The sequence below is a fragment of the Magnolia sinica genome, chromosome 5 (assembly GCF_029962835.1).
Source record: "Magnolia sinica isolate HGM2019 chromosome 5, MsV1, whole genome shotgun sequence".
Lineage (NCBI taxonomy): Eukaryota > Viridiplantae > Streptophyta > Magnoliopsida > Magnoliales > Magnoliaceae > Magnolia > Magnolia sinica.
In genome coordinates, this window is record NC_080577.1 from 14550071 (window position 1) to 14572600 (window position 22530).

The 22530-nt window shown below is 41.0% G+C and overlaps 1 protein-coding gene across 1 annotated transcript; it reads left to right on the plus strand.

The window, feature by feature from the left end:
* The first annotated feature begins 4106 nt into the window (after nt 1-4106).
* Nucleotides 4107-4702, plus strand: LOC131247227 (signal peptidase complex subunit 1-like). Its single transcript, XM_058247639.1, is given in 1 exon segment — nt 4107-4702. A coding segment is annotated over 1 exon segment (366 nt). The 5' UTR covers nt 4107-4288; the 3' UTR covers nt 4655-4702.
* Nucleotides 4703-22530: the final 17828 nt, after the last annotated feature.

Genomic DNA, 22530 nt, shown 5'->3' on the forward strand with positions numbered 1-22530 from the left:
AAGGACTGTCCAGTAGCTGCTCGCTACTTACAGCGTCCATATCCACATCCTCAAAATATAGTCCCGAAACTATCATTCAGTTCATGTATTCGTAATGACCTATGTGTGCAATATTCAGTCTGTCCATCAGGTTATTGGACCATGCAAGTGCTCTTGCACAGACATGAATTTAGTCCATTCAGCAAATGGGCCACGATATCAGAACCAATATAGCCCAGTTTTCTTCAATCATGCATTTATTTCATAAACCATGCCCTATCCAACATCCAACTGACCTGGTTCTTGGGCAACAGCATCTTCATAGTGGCAAGCCTCTAATGAACGGACTGGATCTCATACCAATGTTCCATGGTGGCCGCAGATGTATGGAATATATATGAGCTACCTTGTGCACACGTGTGGGCTTAGCTTCCAATTGAGACTAGATGGGTCTATAGCAAGAGCTGGGCAACGAGTCGAGTCGGACCAAGCTAAGGCTGACCCGACTTGATCCGGTTTTGAAATATGCCTAACCCAAACTTGATCCAACTTGGTATCGAGTCCAGCCTACCTGACCCGATCCAAGTCCAGTATGCCCTTGACTGATCCGGACCGAGTCCAAACCGATCAAAAGTAACGAGTCGAGTCGAGTTGGCACCGAGTCTGAGAGAGAGAGAGAGAGAGAGAGAGAGAGAGAGAGAGAGAGAGAGAGAGAATGATGATGATGGTGGTGGTGGGTGGCTACCGGATTTGGAAGAGGATGAGAGAGAGAGAGAGAGAGAGAGAGAGAGAGAGAGAGAGAGAGAGAGGAGGATGAAGGAGGGAAAGAGATAGTTTTGGTTTGGATCGAGGTCGGGTGCAGTAAGTAGGTTTAGAGATACTTAAAAATTAGGGTTATATATATGTGTGTGTGTGTGTGTGTGTGTGTGGAAAATGTTCTATGAGGTCGAGCTCATGAGAACTTCCCATGGGGTCGATTTGTGTGGGCCCTAGGGGTGCACATTGAACTGTTGGATCCGTGTAAAGATTTGGGTCTTCTCATTTTTGGGCTCATGGCCTGAAATGCCATGTAAAAATGGATGGATAGCATAGATAAAACTCATACATCATGGTGGGGTTCACAAAGGACTGTCCGGTAGCTGCTCGCTACTTACAGCGTCCATATCCACATCCTCAAAATATAGTCCCGAAACTATCATTCAGTTCATGTATTCGTAATGACTTATGTGTGCAATATTCAATCTGTCCATCAGGTTATTGGACCATGCAAATGCTCTTGCACAGACATGAATTTAGTCCATTCAGCAAATGGGCCACGATATCAAAACCAATATAGCCAAATTTTCTTCAAGCATGCATTTATTTCATAAACCATGCCCTATCCAACATTCAAGCTGACCTGGTTCTTGGGCAACAGCATCTTCATAGTGGCAAGCCTCTAATGAACGGACTGGATCTCATACCAATGTTCCATGGTGGCCGCAGATGTATGGCATATATATGAGCTACCTTGTGCACACGTGAGGGCTTAGCTTCCAATTGAGACTAGATGGGTCTATAGCTAGAGCTGGGGCAACGAGTCGAGTCGGAGTGAGTTAAGGCTGACCCGATTTGATCCGGTTTTGAAATATGTCTAACCCGAACTTGACCTTGGTATCGAGTCCAGCCTACCTGACCCGATCTAAGTTCAGTATGCCCTTGACTGATCCGGACAAGAGAGAGAGAGAGAGATGATGATTGTGATGATGATGGTGGTGGTGGTGGTGGTGGGTGGCTACCAGATTTGCAAGAGGAGGATGAGAGAGAGAGAGAGAGAGAGAGAGAGAGAGAGAGAGAGAGAGAGAGATGAAGGAGGGAAAGAGAGAGTTTGGGTTTGGATCGAGGTCGGGTGCAGCAGGTAGGTTTAGAGATACTTAAAAATTAAGGTTGTGTGTGTGTGTGTGTGTGTGTGTGTGGGGGGGGGGAGCTCATGGGAACTTCCCATGTGGTCGATCTGTGTGGGCCCCACCATGATGCGTGTCGAAAATCTACTCCATCAGTTAGATACACCATTCCATGGTGGGCCTAAGGCTTAAAAATCAAGACAATCCGTGACTTTTGTGGGCCACACCACATACATACAAAAGTTGAGAGGAGTTACCCTCCATTAAAACATTCATAATCATTTGTTGGGCCCAACGACATGTGGTTCACAAATCCAGTCCATCCATTATGTGTGTCCCACTTGGATAAGGGGTAAGACGAAGTTTCAAACACATCCAAATTTCAGGTGGGCCCCACCAAATGCTTTTATATGATTTAGGCATGTCTTCACTTGATTTTAGATGGTATGGCCCACTTGAGTTCCGTATATTATTGATTTTTGGGATATCCCATAATGTAAAGGATACCCATCAAATGCACGGTGTTGATGTTCAACATACATTATGGTAGGGCCCACAAAGCTCGACCTCATGAAAAGTTCCCTTTATATATATATATATATATATATATATATATATATATATATATATATATATATATATATATATATATATATATATATATATATAGGGTCGGGTAGGGTCAAGTTACTAGATAACTCATATTCGACTGAGTTTGAATTCGAATTGGGCAAAGGTTACCTCGGTTCAGACTGACTCATCCATTTGATTTGGATCGAGTTGGGTCCGAACCAGTCAAAAAAGACATGTTAGTCGAGTCATCCCGTGCCTCGGTCTATCTGTAGCCAGTCAATCTGAACCTTTTGATAGGACTCTGGGCCACTTTTTGGAGATGGACAGTCTACCAATTCGTTTTGAGTTGCATAATCACGACTCATGCTCGTCCACCATGTATCGTCGATTGGCCCATTGTAGCTGGGGTCCACAACCTTTTTTTTAATAAAAATACTAAGCAATTGAACAACTTAGACCACATGTTTTTCGGGAAGAATGTGGAGGTTGACACTTTACTTTAATTCCAACCATCCATTCAATGCGGTCATAAATCGGTACCACTTTCCATGTACATCAGGGCCCACCTATGAATGGTTCTGATCAGCCGAACATGCAACCATGTGAGCCTACAAAACAGCAGATGATGGAGGAACATGAGCTGCAACTCCCAGAAGAACTACTTGCCATGTGGCAAACTATAGCTTTATGTGGACCGTCACAACGATTGAAGCCAGAAATGGTTCATTTATTTTAGTTTATTTGTTTTGGACGGAAATTTCCTGCAACAACGTTTATGTCCATGTGAGATCCAGTCCGTCCGTCTGTTCGCTAGCTTATGCTAGGATGACACCCAAAAAAATGAGGCATATCCAAGCCCTAAATGGACCACACCACAGAAAACAGTGGGGATGGAAATCGCCACCGTTGAAATCTTTCCAGAGCTCACCGTGATGTTTATATGCCATCTAACCCGTTCATAAGGTTATTGACACCGTGATAGGTGAAAACACAAATATCGATCTCACCAGAATTTCTGTGAAATGGAGGACATTCAATCCCCACCGTTCATTGTAGTATGACCCACTTGAGCCCTTGACCCTGTTAAGTTTCGGGCTCTTATAATAACATGAGCAGTAGAAACAGATAGACAACGTATATTGCAGTGGGCTCTTGTAATAGTTAGGATTTCCAGATCAGTTTGAGTTTTGGGGCATGGCCCATCGTAGTTATAGACTACGTGATGTATGGTTTGGATCGTCTGCACGAACCCAGACCATAGCCTCTCTATTGCAAAATGCAACATACGTGTACCAAAGGATCTATTGTGGGTGGCCTTAGTAAAACGATTGCGCTGATGTGGATGATCCTAACCTTTGGAAGGATGAGATTTACCCATTGAATGTGGCCCACGGACCATTTTTCTATGAGGTCGAGCTCATGAGAACTTCCCATGGGGTCGATTTGTGTGGGCCCTAGGGGTGCACATTGAACTGTTGGATCCGTGTAACCGGACCTGAACCGTTGGATCGGTTCAGTTTGGTCCGGTTTTATGATGCTAACGGTTCGGTTCCGGTTCCCAAATTTCCAAAACCGTTGATTACGAATCGGTTCTGGTTTAGGGCCCTGAAGAACAGAACCGAACCGTTGAACCAAACCGTGCTACGAACCGTAGATCCAAGCATTCGTTTAAAAAAATAATAATAATAAAGCCCAAAGTTCCCATTTTCCTATACCTTCGTTGCATCTCCTCTCCAAAAACCCAAACCCTAGATCTTACCTTCTTTGAATCTACTCTCCAAAACCCCCAACCCTAGACCTCACGTTCTCGTCTCTCCTCTAGGGTTTTAGGCCTTGAATCGCAGAAAGATTGGATGTTGTTGTAGATGGATTGACAAGAGCAGAAGCTATTAGAGTTGTTGATGCAGATCATGCTCGTCACTTTTGCTGTAGTCGCATTTGTTGTGGGCTACTCCATCGGTTCTTTCCAGACCATGCTACTAATCTATGCCAGTGGTGTCATTCTGATAACACTGGTTACCGTTCCCAACTGGCCATGGTTCAATCATCATCCGCTGAATTGGTTGGACCCCATTGAAGCGGAACGGAATCCAAAGCCTCAACCATTGGCTTCAAAGAAGAAACTATCTTCATCATCAGAAGTAGGTCTTGAGATGAAACTTGATTTATTGTGGTTTTCAATTTTATGCAAAGCCGTAGTTGGAACTCTCGATCTTTAGTTGCTGTTTTAGTACTATATGATAGCAGAAAGAAACATCTTTGCAATATTGTTCGCTTTAATAATTGGAAAGCATATGAAACAAATAGGTTTTGATATTTTTTTTAAAAAAACCGTGGAACTGATTCGGAACCGAACCGTTTTTCACGGTCCGGTTCTGGTTCGATTCTATGGTGCTAATGGTCTGGTTCCGGTTCCAAAAACTGTGGAACCGTTATGAACAGTTCGGTTCCGATTTCACCCCAGAACCAGACCAAACCAACCCGCGTGCACCCCTAGTAGGCCCCACCATGATGCATGTCGTACATCTACCCCATCAGTTAGATACGCCATTCCATGGTGGGCCTAAGGCTTTAAAATTAAGTCAATCCACGACTTTTGTGGGCCACACCACATACAAAAGTTAAGAGGGGTTACCTTCCATTAAAACATTCATAATCATTTGTTGGGCCCACCAACATGTGGTTCACAAATCCAGCCCATCCATTATGTGTATCCCACTTGGATAAGGGGTCAGACGAAGTTTCAGACTCATCCAACTTTCAGATGGGCCCCACCAAATGCTTTGATATGTTTTAGGCATGTCTTCACTTGATTTTAGATGGTATGGCCCACTTGAGGTCTGTATATTGTTGATTTTTGGGATATCCCATAATTTAAAGGAGACTCATCAAATGCACGGTGTTGATGTTCAACATACATTATGGTGGGGCTCACAAAGCTTGACCTCATGGGAAGTTCCCATGAGCTCGACCGCTTAGAACCTTTTCCCACACACACACACACGCACACACATATATTCATACCCAAATGCAAGTCCAGTTGGGTTTTGAATCAGATTTCGGATCGAGTCAGGTCAAGTAACTAAATAACTCATACTGGACTCAGTTTGAATTCAAATTGGGCGGAGCTTAACGCGCTTCTGACCAACTCATCCATTTGATTTGGATCGAGTTGGGTCCGAACCAGTCAAACAAGACAAGTTAGTCAAGTCATCCCGTGCCTCGCTCTATCTGTAGCCAGTAAATCTGATCCTTTTGATAGGACTCTTGGGCCACTTTTTGGAGATGGACAGTCTACCTATTCGTCTTGAGTTGCATAATCACGACTCATGCTCGTCCACCATGTATCGTCGATTGGCCCATTGTAGCTGGGGTCCACAACCTTTTTTAAAATAAAAATACTAAGCAATTGAACAACTTAGTCCACATGTTTTTCGGGAAGAATGTGGAGGTTGACACTTTAATTCCAACCATCCATTCAATGCGGTCATAAATCGGTACCACTTTCTATGTACAGCAGGGTCCACCTATAAATGGTTCTGATCAGCCGAACATGCAACCATGTGAGCCTACAAAACAGCAGATGATGGAGGAACATGAGCTGCAACTCCCAGAAGAACTACTTGCCATGTGGCAAACTATAGCTTTATGTGGACCGTCACAAAGATAGAAGACAGAAATGGGTCATTTATTTTAGATTATTTGTTTTGGACGGAAATTTCCTGCAATAACGTTTATGTCCATGTGAGATCCAGTCCGTCCGTCTGTTCGCTAGCTTATGCTTGGATGACACCCAAAAAAATGAGGCATATCCAAGCCCTAAATGGACCACACCACAGAAAACAATGGGGATGGAAATCTCTACCGTTGAAATATTTCCAGAGCTCACCGTGATGTTTATATGCCATCTAAACCGTTCATAAGGTTATTGACACCGTGATAGGTGAAAACACAAATATCGATCTAACCAGAATTTCTGTGAAATGGAGGACATTCAATCCCCACCGTTCATTGTAGTATGACCCACTTGAGCCCTTGATCCTATTAAGTTTCGGGCTTTTATAATAACATGAGCAGTAGAAACAGATAGACGACGTACATTGCAGTGGGCTCTTGTAATAGTTAGGATTTCCAGATCAGTTTGAGTTTTGGGGCATGGCCCATCGTAGTTATAGACTACGTGATGTATGGTTTGGATCGTCTGCACGAACCCAGATCATAGCATCTCTATTGCAAAATGCAACATACGTGTACCAAAGGATCTATTGTGGGTGGCCTTAGTAAAACGATTGCGCTGATGTGGATGATCCTAACCTTTGGAAGGATGAGATTAACCCATTGAATGTGGCCCACGGACCATTTTTCTTTCTAGCCGTTAGTGAAATGGTCAGGATTATTCAGTCCCTGATATGTTTGGAATATAGTTCGTTGGGCCCACAGTTTGGACAGTTAGGTATTCAAACATATACCACATGTATGGTGGAGATGCATTATAAGATGCTAAATAACTCCTCAGAGGTCTCAAATCACGGGTTTACTTTCACTAACTTGGGAGAAATTACTTAACATGCATGAAATCCACGCCGTCCATCACATACACCATCCCTTTTGGGCCTTGATTCCAATATCCAGGATGATTTAACACTCATGTGACCCCCTTAAAAAAAATTATAGCTAAAACCTTTGATCCTATTGAAGAACATCATATGAATGGATTGGATGGAACATAAATGAGTCAATTGAAGGCAGCATCATAGGTCCCATGTGTGAGATGGCTCACGTGTCAGAGATCTTCGCCTTCCATTACGTAGTCTGCACTGTGATCTGTTAAAGATTAATGTTAGTCTTGGGGGATCCTTGAGTGGGTCCCGCTTCAGGTAGGAATTAAAATTGATAATTAAATAGTGCCCTATACAATAAATAGTAACAAAAAATTCTCAAGTAAAGTGCATTGATTCAAAGGGCCTTCTTTGCTCACATGGTCAATTCTAGCATAAGAAGCTAAGGACTTTACTCAATCCTAACAATGAACGCAAGTCAACCATAATCCTTTTTCTTGGTCAAAGGCACTGGTAGGGTGGATTCCATTTGAGTCCCAGTAGAAGCATTCCTCTTGTCATCTCGTGTCATGGTAGGATGTAACTATGATAATATGGCAGTGGATATATGTAGAGCTGGGTATAATCTGACTCGATCTGACGAATCTGACCCAATCCGATTCGAACCGAAGGCCAAGATCGGGTCGGATCAAGTAGGCTCACTCAGATCCGACTGTACATTGAGTCGAGTTTGGATTAGTGGTCAATCCGGACCGATCCGATCCGGAATCCGATCCGCACAATGTTCATTCAACACTGTTTCCTGTAATGTTGTCCAGTTGATATTGGGATATACCTCATTTTTAGTTAATACCATAAAATGATTTAGAAAAATCGATGGATGACATGTATGAAATAAATACATCATGGTGGGGTCCACAGAACACCGACCACCAGCCATTGGTTGGTAGCAGGGGGAGTAGCAAATCCATCCTCTCATGGCTCAGCTCATGGCTCGAGGTACAACGAGCACCGAGCTCTGCAAACTGCCCAATAAAAGAAAGAAAAGGGCAATGGTTCTATGCAGTCGAGCTGTGTGGGCCCTGCCGTGATGCGTGTCTAACATCAACACCGTGCATTTGATAGGTCCCCTTAAAATTATGAGATATCCCAAAAATCAACTGTATAGGCCATACCATCTAAAATCATGTGAAGACATTCCTAAAACATATAAAAGCAATTGTTGGGGCCCACCTAAAAATTGGATGCATCTGAAACTTGGTATGACCCCTCATCCAAGTGGGACACACATAATGGATGGTCTGGATTTGTGAACCACACCTCAGCGGGCCCAAAAAATGATTATGAATGTTTTAATGGGAGGGTAACCCTACACTGCTGTATTGACGTCCACAGAGGTGTGTGGGCCAATCCATCCTCTCATGGCTCAGCTCATGGCTTGAGGCGCATTGAGCACCGAGCTCTGCAAACTGCCCACTAAAAGAAAGAAAAGGGCAATGGTTCTATGCGGTCGAGCTGTGTGGGCCTCGTCGTGATGTGTGTCTAACATCAACACCATGCATTTGATAGGTCCCCTTTAAATTATGGGATATCCCAAAAATCAGCCGTATACGGAACTCAGGTGGGCCATACCATCTAAAATCATGTGAAGACATTCCTAAAACATATAAAAGCAATTGTTGGTGCCCACCTAAAAATTGGATGCATTTGAAACTTGATATGACCCCTCATCCAAGTGGGACACACATAATGGATGGTCTGGATTTTTGAACCACACCTCAAAGGGCCCAAAAAATGATTATGAATGTTTTAATGGGAGGGTAACCCTACACTGCTGTATTAACATTAGTAGGTTCTATGGGTCCCGTCATGAGGTATGGGTTATATCCAAACCGTCCATCCATTTGGCGGGCTCGTCTTAAGGCTTTAGCCGAAAAATAAGACAGATCTAAAGATCAAGTGGTCCACATTGCAAAAAAAAAAAAAAGATTTGATCCGAACTGTACCTAATCCGATCCGACTCGGTTTCCCTGATCGAGTCGGACTCGGTTCGGGTCTAGCTAGCAATGCAACAGATCGGATCGAGTCGGAGGACCCGGACTCGATCTCGGATCGGATCAAGTTCGGGTCAGTGCATTGAAAGTTTTAGATCGAGTCGAGTTAGACCCAATCCGGTCCGACTCGACTCGATGCCCACCTCTAGATATGAGAAGGGCAACATGTGAAAAGAACAATGGAGAGAAAATCACTCAATGTGAGTAAGTCATCCATGTTATCTAATGTGACTATATATTATAATACCATATAGTCATTACAATTAATCTCACGATAGCGAGTACTACCAAGGAAGAAGATGAGTGCTACTTGTATTGTAGTTCAATCGGAATGCATGGCTATACAAGTTATGAATGACTTAAATTTAGTCAAAAGTGTGTACTTAAAAATAATGTTGGGTGTGCTAGAAATATTGTACTCAACTCAAATGAATTGAACTCTTATGACCTCAGAATTAGCAAAAATAGGATCAAACCTGTAAAGGTCGATTTGACTATTCAACCATTAATTTTTACAACAATTAGACAATATAAGAAGGGAAGAGTTAGTTATTTGTTGTAATTATATACTCACGACAAACTCAAATCATCTCTCTATATAAGAAATTTGGATCTAATACCACTGTCAATCCTACACTTTGCAGAAGGACATTCAATGAAAATTAGAGCTGTACACGAGCAGAGTATGCTCAGTTACTCGCTCGAATCGACTCGAAATTACTCGAATCGTCATGAGTTAGAGCCGAGTACGATCAGTTTTTTAAGACTCGTTTTGATTTCGAGTAGAGTACGAGTAAGGCGGTACTCGACTCGTTAAAAACACGTGCCCCCACTGGATGAATGCCCTCAACCAAATATATGAGTTTTGTGCTTATAAAGCGAGATACGTGTGTACAAAGGATAGTGAAAATTAGGCATTCCTTTTTGAAGGTTGATATTTTACGTTGGTTTGTCTCCGTTGTGATGAGTGGATTGATCTAATTTTCAGGACAAGGCATTTAAGTAGTACGAAATACATGATGATCAGGTTGGATCTTTCACATGTGATCTAATATAGCACGTATGACCTGAAATTTCATTTGAAGATTTAGTCCCGCATGTTCAGTTCAAGGCATGAAATAAAGTCCTCTGACTTCAATGAAATGACACCTATAAGTAACGGCACCACAGCTTGTGGTACCGTACCATCTTTTTCGCTGACGTGGCACTTACATACGAGATCAGTTCCATGAAATCAACAGACCTCAACATAAATGTAATTATTATAGAAAATCACTGCAATCTGATAACTGGGTGGACCATACCTGCATGTTGAGTCAGATCGTCCATGGTCAATTGATTCCTTTGGCGTGGCTCACATGATAAGCATACTAACTTGATTTTTCTTCCAAGTTATTTACTCTGTGGGCCTACTATTTTCATGGTGAAGATTACCTGAAAAGCATCCATATTCGCAGAAAATATGGTGCCGTACCAAAAGTTGTGGTACCTTGCTCGAATGTGATAGTTCTTCCTAATGGAATGGATAAGATTTCCACCTCAGTATACTCTTGCTTAATAAATGATGCTACCAGTCCATAGTACGTATGATACACTGCTTTCCCACTATACAATGCTTGGCCTCGACTCGACCCGTTTTTTGCTCGTACTCGGCTTGTACTCGGGTGAGTAGAGTACGAGCAGAGAATCCATGCTCAATGGCCGAGTAGAGCCGAGTACGAGTAGGACTCGGGCACAAAGAGCCGAGTACGAGTAGGGCGATACTCGGCTCGGCTCGACTCGTGTACAGCTCTAATGAAAATAGAATAATTAAAATAGAAAGCAAGCAAATAAGCAATCACAAACACATGAATTTACGTTGAAAACTCATATGGGAAAAAAAAAAACCACGGTATAAAGTGACAGGGATCTCCACTATAATTGAAACCTTAGAGTTATACCACTCACCTTCTCCGATTACAGAAGCAACCCAATCTTCTTTTGCAATGCACACCCTAAGAAAAATCTTGACCCTTAAGGAAAATCTATTCACAAGCCCTTATAAGTGTAGAAAACTCTCTCAACCTTCAAAACCCTTGTTTTATGAGAAAAAAACACCCATCTCTACAAGCCCTACTTGAATCAAGACTTAAGTACCTCAACTTACGCAAAACCAAATAACAAGTCGGCATTCATCAGTCAAACTAACTCGAACTAATAGAATCTTACTCTGCTCATGAGAAATCCTACATTTTATAGGTCGAATTGACAGAGCCCTACTTCACCTCATAGACTGTGCAGAATCCAAGGCATCCACATAATTATCTCCACCTCTACTTGTATTCTGTTAAGTCATCTTAAAGATCTCGTATGCTAGCATCCACGTTGAGCGCAAACCACTCACTGCATCCTCCACCTGAAATGCAGCTCGATCTGCACCCATCTGCAAGGGTGCCCAATCTCATAATGACTAGTGAGATTGATCAAGCTCAAGTAGTGTTTGAACTTGTCTATGATCACTGGTATCGTTAACATATCCGCAACATTTTCGTTTATATGAATCTTTTGAGACTGAATACCTCCCGAAATAATGAGTTCTATATTTTATGTAACCTCATGTTGATGTGTTTGGTTCTCACATTGTTTATTTTATTGATTTGGATGTAAGAACGATACAATCGGGGAAAAAGAACAGTACAATAAGTGAAAAAGAAAAATAAACAAAGAAGAAAATAAAATAAATACATACAGTTGGTTGTGCTGGTAAAATGACCATGAAAATCAAATACCAAACTTGTGAGATAGTTGTTGTGTGAAGTTAGCACGATGTGACTAGTAATCTGCCAAATAAGGACTCGGTGATCAAGGATCCGACGACGATGGTCGTGGATATTTAACCTAATCCTAAAGTATACTATAACGATGGCGTTAGACAGTAGTGGATTTAAACTAAGGATTCTGAACTTATTGCAGCGTAGCTGGGCAAAAGTAGAATATCTAAGATAAAAGGATAAACTAAGAATAAGTAACATTATATTGTAGAGAGGTTGATTGTGTGTGGCGAGAGCCTGTAACTCTTCGTATAGTGCTATTTTTATAGGCTTCTAATATGCAATGGTCGTGTTGTAATTTCTTTGTCAATATTTGATTGCACCTCAGTTGTGTCTAGGTTGAGGTGTGTCTAGGTGAGATATGAAATCTTTGTTATACAATGTCATGATGTATGATTTGCTTCTATTTCTAAATTGAACATATGTTTATCACTCATATTTCTTTGCTGCCTCTGAGAAAAACATCAATCACTTCAAGAAAATTTTCCTTTCTATGGATATGTTTCTGATTTGGGACGGTCGTGTCATGTATGAATTGGATTGCAAGGAATATGTCATTGACAGGTCTTTGGAAATTTAGCGTGTACATTAAGGTTATATGTGTCGTATGTGTGTCGATCACATACCTTAAAAAGATATATGTCTTTCTTGTTGTAAATATGTGTACTACTCTGAGCAGGTTACTTTTAATAGACTATGTGTCGTTGAACGCTAAGCCCCTCTGACTTCTCTCTAATATGAGTATAATTCCTCCTCATTGCTCATACATGAGTGCCGACACATGGCGGCTTCTCTCAGGATAGTATGGATTATAATAGGCTAGGTGTAAACAATTTGCATGAAAAATATGAAGTGAGAAAATTGTTATCAATTAAAGGATTAGCCACAAGATATTTTTCTTTTAATCCTTTTGCAAATAACTGCCTAAATAATATGATATTTACAAATACCTATGTAAAAATAATATATTTATGAATAACCACATTGTTAATGCGTGGTTATTGTAAATACTCACAGTTCGTTAATTTTTTAATGATTGTTAAAGTTTTTATCATATTAAGAAGGTAAAAATCAACCCAAACCTAAAACCTTTTTTTTTTCTTTGCAATTCAAAAACTCTAATTAAAATGATTTTTTTTATATGTTCCTGGTCGGCAGAGGAGATTTGAAGGGTTTATGCTCTTTTGTCTTTTTCCAGGTGTTGCCAACTAAAGCTACAAGCATATTAGTAATATGAAAACTAGTAGAACTGTAGGTATTGGTAATAATGGTGTATTAATAATACGATTATTTGCAAACCATATGGTTTTAGGACTCGGACTCGGTAGTGACCTCTCAGTACCGACTTCGTTAGTGGTCAATGCTTTGTTGGCCCCACCATGATGTATGTGTTTTATCCACCCCATCCATCCATTTTTCCAAGTCATTTTAGGGCATAAGCCCAAAAATGAGGCAGATCCGAACCTTAGGTGGACCACACCACAGAAAACAGTGGTGATTGAATGCTCACCATTACAAACTTCCTACAGCCCACTGTAATGTTGATTTGCCATCGAACCTGTTGATAAGGTCACACAGATCTGGATGAAGGGAAATTAAACACAAATATCAGCTTGATCCAAAACTTTTATGCCCCCAAAAAGATTTTAATGGCGGGTGTTCAATTGCCACTGTTTCCTGTGTTGTAGTCCACCTGAGATTTGGATCCGCCTCATCATGCCAAATGAACTGAGAAAAGAGGCTAGACTGTGTGGATAAAGAACATACATGATGGTGGGGCCCACAGAGCTTTTCCACACCGAATCTGAGTCCAGAGTTTTATGTGGGTGGATATGCAAAATCCCTCTTTTAAAATCAAAATTTTACGATACTATTACTGTACAAGTAATTATATTTGCAAGGGTAAAACTGGTCAAACGCTATTGATGTAAGTTTCTTATCGAAGTCTCAATCGCACTGCAAGCAGCTCTGATTGGTAGACTTTAGCCCAGCTCATTGCACTGCAAGTAGCACTGATTGGTGGACTTTTGCCCAGCGAATGATGACCGTTGGTTGAACTTTTCTCTTACAAATCCATCTTTAGTCTGAAAAAATTGAACAACGGAATCACACATGGGGCTTTCAATGAGCCCAGCCCATTTGATTTCACAGCTGAAAATACGCCTGGCTATGGATCATGAGCCCGAAAACTCGTCCAATGACAGGTCTAAAGAGGCGTCGACTTAGGCTATGACCACGCCCTAGGGCTGAAAGTCGGACGGGTTCAACCCGACCAACCCGTGACCGACCCGACATTAGGTTGGGCTCTGGCAGGATGTTTCGGGTTTGGTCGCGAGCTTGGGCTAATAAACACCGACCTGATAATAGTAGGGTCGGGCTTGGGTTGCCTGACCTAACTTCATCTCGATCGATATACAAGTTATAAATTATAATTGAGCGTGTATTGCTTGTGTTGAAGGCTTAAGAAATTCTAGTATTGTCGGGTCTCATCGGTCGATGCCATTTCCAATGACTCAAGTTAACAAGATATGCCAAATTTCTCTTTCCCAACTAGATTGGGTGCTACACAACATGATTTTTAAAGGAGTAGTTGTCCAATATTTTAGCTTGTTTGTTTAGAAAAAATGAAGTTCTTTATAATAAATAATTACATGTATAATTAATAAAACCATAGGTACAAAATATAAGATGTATATTGAAATATAATAGAGTAATAGAATAACAAAAATATTAGCATGTATCCACCCGACTAACCTGACCGAGTCCGCTTGGGTTGAGAATTCCAAACCCGAAGTTGGGTTGGGTTGGGTTAGGGTTTATAGGAACCTTGGGTTGGGATAGAGTTGAGTACCAACCCGACTTTAAGACCTACCAAACCTTGAATAGAAGATGTTAATATGCGGCCCTGTCCACCCTCTTTTTGGTCCAAAATCCAAGCCCAGGCCCATCTCACGAGCCAAAGGGATAAACACAAGCTGGCACATGGCCTTAGCAAAAGAGCTCGACCGGTGAGCCAGGCCCATTTATAATCCTAGCTAGCTGGTACACAAAAAAGTTCCTGCCACATGTAGGGCCCAGCATCTTAACGTGAGCTTGTGCAAGGCGAAACTGTTTGCTGTCCACATTAATGTTTGTGTGACATCCGCTCGGTCCATCTTTTGTGCCAGATCACGTTCCATATGATCCCAAAAAATCAGGCCGATCCAAGTCTCAACTGGGTAACACCAAAGGTAAAAGTGGGAATAGGGACTACTGCGGTCCACCGATGCTTTTTAGCTGGGTGATATTTTATTTTTCCCTTATTGCTGGTGGGACTCACATTATGAATGGGTTAGATGGCATATAAAAATCATGGTGGGCCTAGGGAAGGTTTCAATGGTGTGCATTCCTATCTCCATTGTTTCATGCCTCGCAGCTTGCTTGAGCTTTGGGTCACGTCCTAACACGAGCTGATGCAAATGACAGACAAGAGCCGATGCCACCCAAACATCAAGGTAGGCCCCACGGAGCTTTTTGTTGCTTGAGCCTCTACTGTTCATGGGCCGAAAATAAATGGCCGAACCATGAGCTTACCTGACCCATTTAAACAATGACACAAATCAGGCTCAAGGGATAAGGCCCTAGCCCGAATTATACAATGCTTGGGCCCACACCACTTATAATACTCTCGGATTTTCAGTTTGTACAAGTGGGGCCATGGTTCAGTGATCTAAGCTGTTCATACAACAGATCCCACTGTTTACAGGCTATGCACTAGAGAATCACCCAGATTAGGAGATTCTGACCGTTAATTCCCTAGCTTTTCTTTTTGGTTGAATTGGACTAATTGCATTTTCTTTCTTTAACTTTCCACTTTCTGGACACATTAAAAGGTTAGGATCTTTCAATTTAGAAGATCTTTTGTTATATGAGCTATTTGAAGCGGGTTCAATCATACCAACAGTCACGATTTCTGAACCAGACGGCCTACAACTGTCGTTGTTTGTCCAGTTAGTTTTAGCTAGGAATAGGATGGTACATATGCCTTTTGAACCCAACATGGGGTAGGCTGCCTCCAAAAGAACCTAGGATTGGTGAGGTTTAGGATTGCAAATCGGCTGGTCCTGATTTGGTTTGGGTTTGGACCATGAACTTATCATCTGACCCACCTATAAAAAATTTTCGGAGGGATCAGAACAGGGAATAGGGTCTCTTAGGGATATCAAGTTGGGAATGATTGTACGATTAGGATTGATTAATAAGCTTGATTGTAGATATGAGGTTGGCTTGAATGCATCCCACACAACTGATTTATTGCATGTCTAGCTTTATGACGCAGGGGAGGATGTGAGGTCGAGCACCGTCTTCCTCAAGAGGATAACTATTCCGAATCTACGGAACTTCTCTAGACTCCTCACAGAGACTTCTCGAATCCACGAGGAAAGAAAGCAGAAAATAGAAATAAATTCTAATAAATTCGAAATTGATTAATGAATAATTGATAATCCTCTAATGCGTCTCCTTACATCATTAATAAAGTAAAAATAAACTAAAATTCGTAATTACTAAAAATAGCAAAATTCTAAATCTAATAAAAATCCTAATTCTCATAAACTCTTCTAAGGCCTAATTTTTAAAAATAAAAATTGCAAATAAACTTTCTCTAGAAGAGTCCTAGTATAACTAAAAGTTATTTCTAAAAGAAAAGAAAATCTAAAACTCTAAAAATATTAAAAAAATCAGAATTACTAAAAATAGTAAAATTTTTCTAAAAATTCGTTTTGAGCTGAAAGCGCGCGTTTTCTGACGAAACGGACAGATGCGACCCACCTTGTGGGTCAGTTCACCTCGGATGACCCATTTCAATAAAGATTGATAGGTTGTGTGCCCCGTAATGATACCCGGATCAAAAGTTATGGTCAATTTACGGTCCATCTTCTTTTGGCCTAACCATGCTAGAAATGTATCTGTGACACGTTCTACATCAGACCCCTCCACTTGACAAAAACTCGTCCTCGAGTTAGGCAAGAGACTTGGCACATGAGTCTGAGATAACTTCTGACGCCGATGTTCATTAGCCTTTTTTTTGTACTTCCTATTAAGCTCTTTTGTTGACACAATACATGTACTCATGCTTTCCTTGACTTGACTAACATCGACCAGTTCCTTCACATCTGCCTTCAAGATCTCATATTTTTTCTGATAATGTGGGCAATTAAGCGGACTTGCCCATGAGACGAGCTCAACGTGATTTTGTATATCTCGTATGAGAGGTAATTTATTAGAGAGTTTATCGAGCACCACCCTCTTGAACTCCTGTGATATTGGTTCTAAATCCTTTAGGATATTCACAGGCTCTACATATTTTTTCTTTTCAACTAATGGATATATATTTCCCGTTTCCTCAGATTGTTTAACAAAGGCCTGTTCAGTAATGAGATATTGTCCCTCCACTTTAGAAGTCTTGGGTTGGTTTTCCATTCCTATAGAGGTCACATGTTCACCACTGATGAATCCTGTGGTCTGTTGCAACTCCATTTTGATGAAGTCGTTTCTCACGGACCAATAATAGGATTTTTTTGCATAACCTTTTACTGATCGACTATCCTGATAATAATTTTGGTTTTGTTGGAATAATACTTGATCGTAATCTTGAGGGAGGAATCGCATGCACAATAACCTCTTCATCCACAGCCAGGTGCGGATTGACACCTTCATCTGTCTCGTTCGATCGCGTTGAAGTTGTTCCCACCAATCTGAAGCTCTGCTTGTCAACTTGTGGGCTACGAGTTTAACTTTCTTTTCTTCTACGATGTTCATGTAGTCGAAGAAACGTTCGACTTTAAGCAATCAACCAATCTAGGAAGTCCTTGAAGTAGAGTTGGCCACTAAAATTAGGAAGATCGACTTTCATCTTGAATTTTTGAACCATCCTGTGGTTCATTGATAGCATCGCCCTACGATCAGTATAATTACGAATTCTAGCAATTGCTGGTGGTGGATCACCACCATAAACACGGAGCTGCCCTAGGGCCTCCGCAAACGATCTGCCATGCGATCGATGAAAGCCTGCAGCCCTTGCATGGCTTACCGATTCTCTCGTTGCGCTGCTTCGAAAGCTGCTGCTGTTAAAGGTAAATTCCCTGGAGCACCACCCATGGGATTGTTGCCTGCCCGTCGTTAGAAGCCATCAATCCGAGGAGAAACCTCGCTTTGATACCAAACTGACGCAGGGGAGGACGTGAGGTAGAGCACTATCTTCCTTAAGAGGATAACTATTCTGAATCCACGGAACTTCTCTAGACTCCTCACAGAGACTTCTTGAATACACGAGGAAAGAAAGCAGAAAATAGAAATAAATTCTAATAAATTTGAAATTGATTAATGAATAATTGATAATCCTCTAATGCGTCTCCTGACACCATTAATAAAGAAAAAATAAACTAAAATTCGTAATTACTAAAAATAACAAAATTCTAAATCTAATAAAAATCCTAATTCTAATAAAACTCTTCTAAGGCCTAATTTTTAAAAATAAAAATTGCAAATAAACTTTCTTTAGAAGAGTCCTAGTATAACTAAAAGTTATTTCTAAAAGAAAAGAAAATCTAAAACTCTAAAAATATTTAAAAAATCGGAATTATTAAAAATAGTAAAATTTTCCTAAAAATTCGTTTTGAGCTGAAAGCGCGCGTTTTCTGATGAAATGGACAGATGCGACCCACGTTGTGGGTCAGTTCACCTCGGATGGCCCATTTCAGTAAAGATTGATAGGTTGTGCGCCTCGTAACGATACCTGGATCAAAAGTTATGGTCAATTTACGGTCCATCTTCTTTTGGCCCAACCATGCTTGAAACGTATCTGTGACACATTCTACATCACTTTAGGCTTTTAATGGGGGTTATCTTCCAATGGTTCCAACCGTTTATATGATGAGTCTCATTTTATACGGCGAGAATAAGGGCCGTTTGGATGTCAGTTACTTCACATAAGTTACACCTCAAGTTGCTTATCTTTGTTTATACTTATTTAGCATATGAGTATGTTTGATAAACAACTTACTTATTAACTAAAATTGAAAAAATCATGTTTGATTTCTAATATTAATCATAAGTACTTCTTTCTTAATTTTGTTTGGCCTGCCCTTTAACTTCTATCATCCATCTTGTGGGGCAAACCTTTGATATAGACCATTCATTATGTTAGGCCCACTTCTACCCTATCTTCAATATGCATCGTCCATCGTTTGGGGCCCTCCTTCAATGTGGACCATCCACCTTACAAGGCCCGTCTTCAATATGGGCTATCCATCATGCAGGGCCCATCTTAGATGTGAGCCATCCATCATGTCAGACATTGGATATGGGTTGTCCGTTATGTAAGGCCCACTTTTATCCATCATGTGGAGCTCAACTTTGAGGTAGATCGTCCATTATGCCGGGCCCGCCTTGGATGTGGATCATTCATTATTAGGGACCGACTTTTACTGTGAACTATCCTCATATGGCGCCCACCTTGATATGGTTTATTCATCACGTGGATCCCACCATTAATGTTATTGTCCATCGTATGGGCCCGATCTTCAATATCCACTACCCATCATGTGGAGCCCACTTTTAATGTGGACCATTCATCATTTGGGCCCCATCTTCAATATCCACTACCCATCATGTGGAGCCCACTTTTAATGTGGACCATTCATCATTTGGGCCCCACCTTCAACGCGGGTTGTCCATCATGCAGGCCTACCTTGGATGTGGGCCATTCATCATTAGGGAGACAACCTTTGATGTGAACCATCTATTATGTGAGGCCCACCATGATGTGGGTCATCAATCATGTGGACCTGCCATCGATGCCTGATGCCCAGTGTGTGGAGCCTACCTTCAATATGGATCATCCATCGTGTGGGCCCCACCCTCAATGCGGGTCATCCATCATGCGGAGATTATCTTAAATGTGGGCCATTCATCATTAGGCCGACCTTGGATATGGAGTACTCATTATATGGGCCTACCTTGATGTGGGTCATCCATTATGCAGATCCACCGTTAATGTTAATTGCAGGGCCCACCTTCGATGGTCATTGCCCATCTTATGAAGCTCACCTTTGATGTAGACTATTCATTGAATGGGCCCTGCCTTTAACGTGAGTTGTTCATGGAGAGCCATCTTTAATATATACTCATGCATTCTATGGTGAAGAGTAGGGGTGTATATCGAGTTGAACCGAGTTGAGCTAGCGTCAGCTTGACTTAGCTTGAACAATGGCTGACCTTAGCTCGAAGTCGGCTCGGCTTGAGCTAGTTCGGGTGGAGTTCGAGCCGAGTTCGCCATTGAGGCATTTTCACAAACATATGAACTGCAACTTCAAAATCCCACTGTTTTACAAATAGAGGCAATGATTTTACAGGTATTTTCTCAAACACTTTCTAAGTAACACAAAAAGCAAAAAAAAAAAAAAAAAGAGAAAAAAAAGGTATTTGTTTCATGTACATACCTTCCTTGCTAGCAGCCAAACCTTCCTTGCCAACAGCCACATTTCGTTGACTCATTTTATCAAACAGTTGGTGAGCAACATCAATGGCAAAGTAACCGAGTCACTGAACTAGTTCGATCCGAGTTCGATTCGATCCGAGTCGAGTCAAGCTGGGGCTTGATCGAACTCGGCTCGAACTCATTTTGAGCTCAAAAAATCAGCTCGACTCGGCTCGAACTCAACTTCGAACCGAATCGAATCGAGTTTTTTCGAGTCGAATCGAGTCGAGCGAACTAACCGAGCTAGGCCGGTTTGTACACCCCTAGTGAAGAGTAGTGAGAAAGAGACGGTAAAAAAGTAAAAACATTTTGCTAACATGTAAATAATTTTAGAGTCCGTATGATTATGTAATTTTTTTCAAATTAGCATTAAATGCATACATCAAACAACATCACCTGCATTTGAAAATGAGGAGACATGATAATTGGAAACCAAAGCTTGGTGGGCCACCATGATATATGTGTTATATCTGTTCCATCCATTCATTAGTACATATCATGTTAGGGCATGGGCCAAAAAATGATGCAGATTTAAATATCAAGTGGACCACACTACATAAATTATTGGAAATTGAACATTAACCATTTAAATGTTCTTTCCATAGTGTGGTCTACTTGAGCTTTGGATTTACATCATTTTTGGAAACATACTCTAGAATGATCTAGCCAGATGAATGAATGGCATAGATAAAACATATACATCATAGTGGGATGCACAGAGTCCATCTCGTTTTCTATACTTAAAAGTTGCTGCTTTTAAAGTCACACAGCATCCCTTCCACCGCATATTACTGTTGTTGTATGTAATTAATATCTAAAATAAACTGCAATTCTCCTTAAATGCATCCAACCAAACGCCGCCTAAAATAGTAAGCTATTTTTGAAAAGTTGTTTATCAAACCTATTTATGATTTGGTACCCAAACAGGCTCTAAATAAATGCTCGCAATTCGATAATTTCAAGCCTTTGTTGACGGGGAATCATCCGTACGAGTAGTCACCACCGCCATCCATTCAATGCAAAACTAACGTGGGTGTATTATACTAAGTGGGGCCCACCGTGATGTTTAGGAGAAATCTACTCAGTCCATCCGTTTTGTGAGATAATTTTAGGATTTGGTTCAAAAAAATGAGAAGGATCCAATACTCAAATGGGCCACACTAAAGGAAAAAGTGGGTATGGAAATTCCTATGGTTGAAACCTCCTGACAGTAATGTTTACATGCCATCCACACCGTTCATAACATCATTCCTACTAAGATGAGCCAAAAACACAAATATTATCTTAATTCAAAACTTACGTGATCATATGAATACTTCAATCGTGAAAGTTTCATCCTCACCTCTTCAGCATACTTAAATATTGGATCTGGCTCATTTTTGGACTCATGTCCTAAAATGGTCTCAAAAAATTGGATGAACAGAGTAGGTTTCTCACAAACATCACAGTGGGTCCCACCTATGTTTCTAGTCCAGGAACTTCCTAGGAAAGGCTTTGGCAATAAATCCACGTCCGCCTGTACCTACGCTAGGTAAGCTAACACCGTCCAACCATAAATGGGTAGCGGCTAATCCTCAATTAAATGGTCCAAACATGGGCTGAGGCGGGCACATGGACCTAAAATCAAGCATGAGCCAGTCAACAAAACCCACCAGTCGAGCCAGTCCATTGCTGGTCCTACCAGGAAAATTAGGACGAGCTCAATTGGAACTAGACCTGAGCCAGGCAATCACCATCTCTCTTAGCAATAAATCTCCTTCTTGGCAAATTCTTGGTCTGGAAATTTCGTTGGAGATTTTAAAATTTTACATTCTTCTTGCAATTTCATCTTTCTGGCAATAAAATATTTTTAAAAACTATTATAAACTAATCAATGCTTTAATAATTTAAGTGATTTACTTTTAATTGTTAAAATGATTTTTCTTTAAAATTACAAAATAATTATGATAAAATTGTGAAAATATAAAACTTCCTCACAATATTCTTGTTTTATCATCATCAACCCATTCATGATGTAGCCATTCATAAGAATTGTTACACGAGGGACCCACATGTACAACTTCTAAATACAACCCAAAGAACCCAAGTTCCTTCTTTAATGAAAACCTACAAAATCAGCGTCATTCATAGCTGGGAACGTGATTGCTTCCAGCA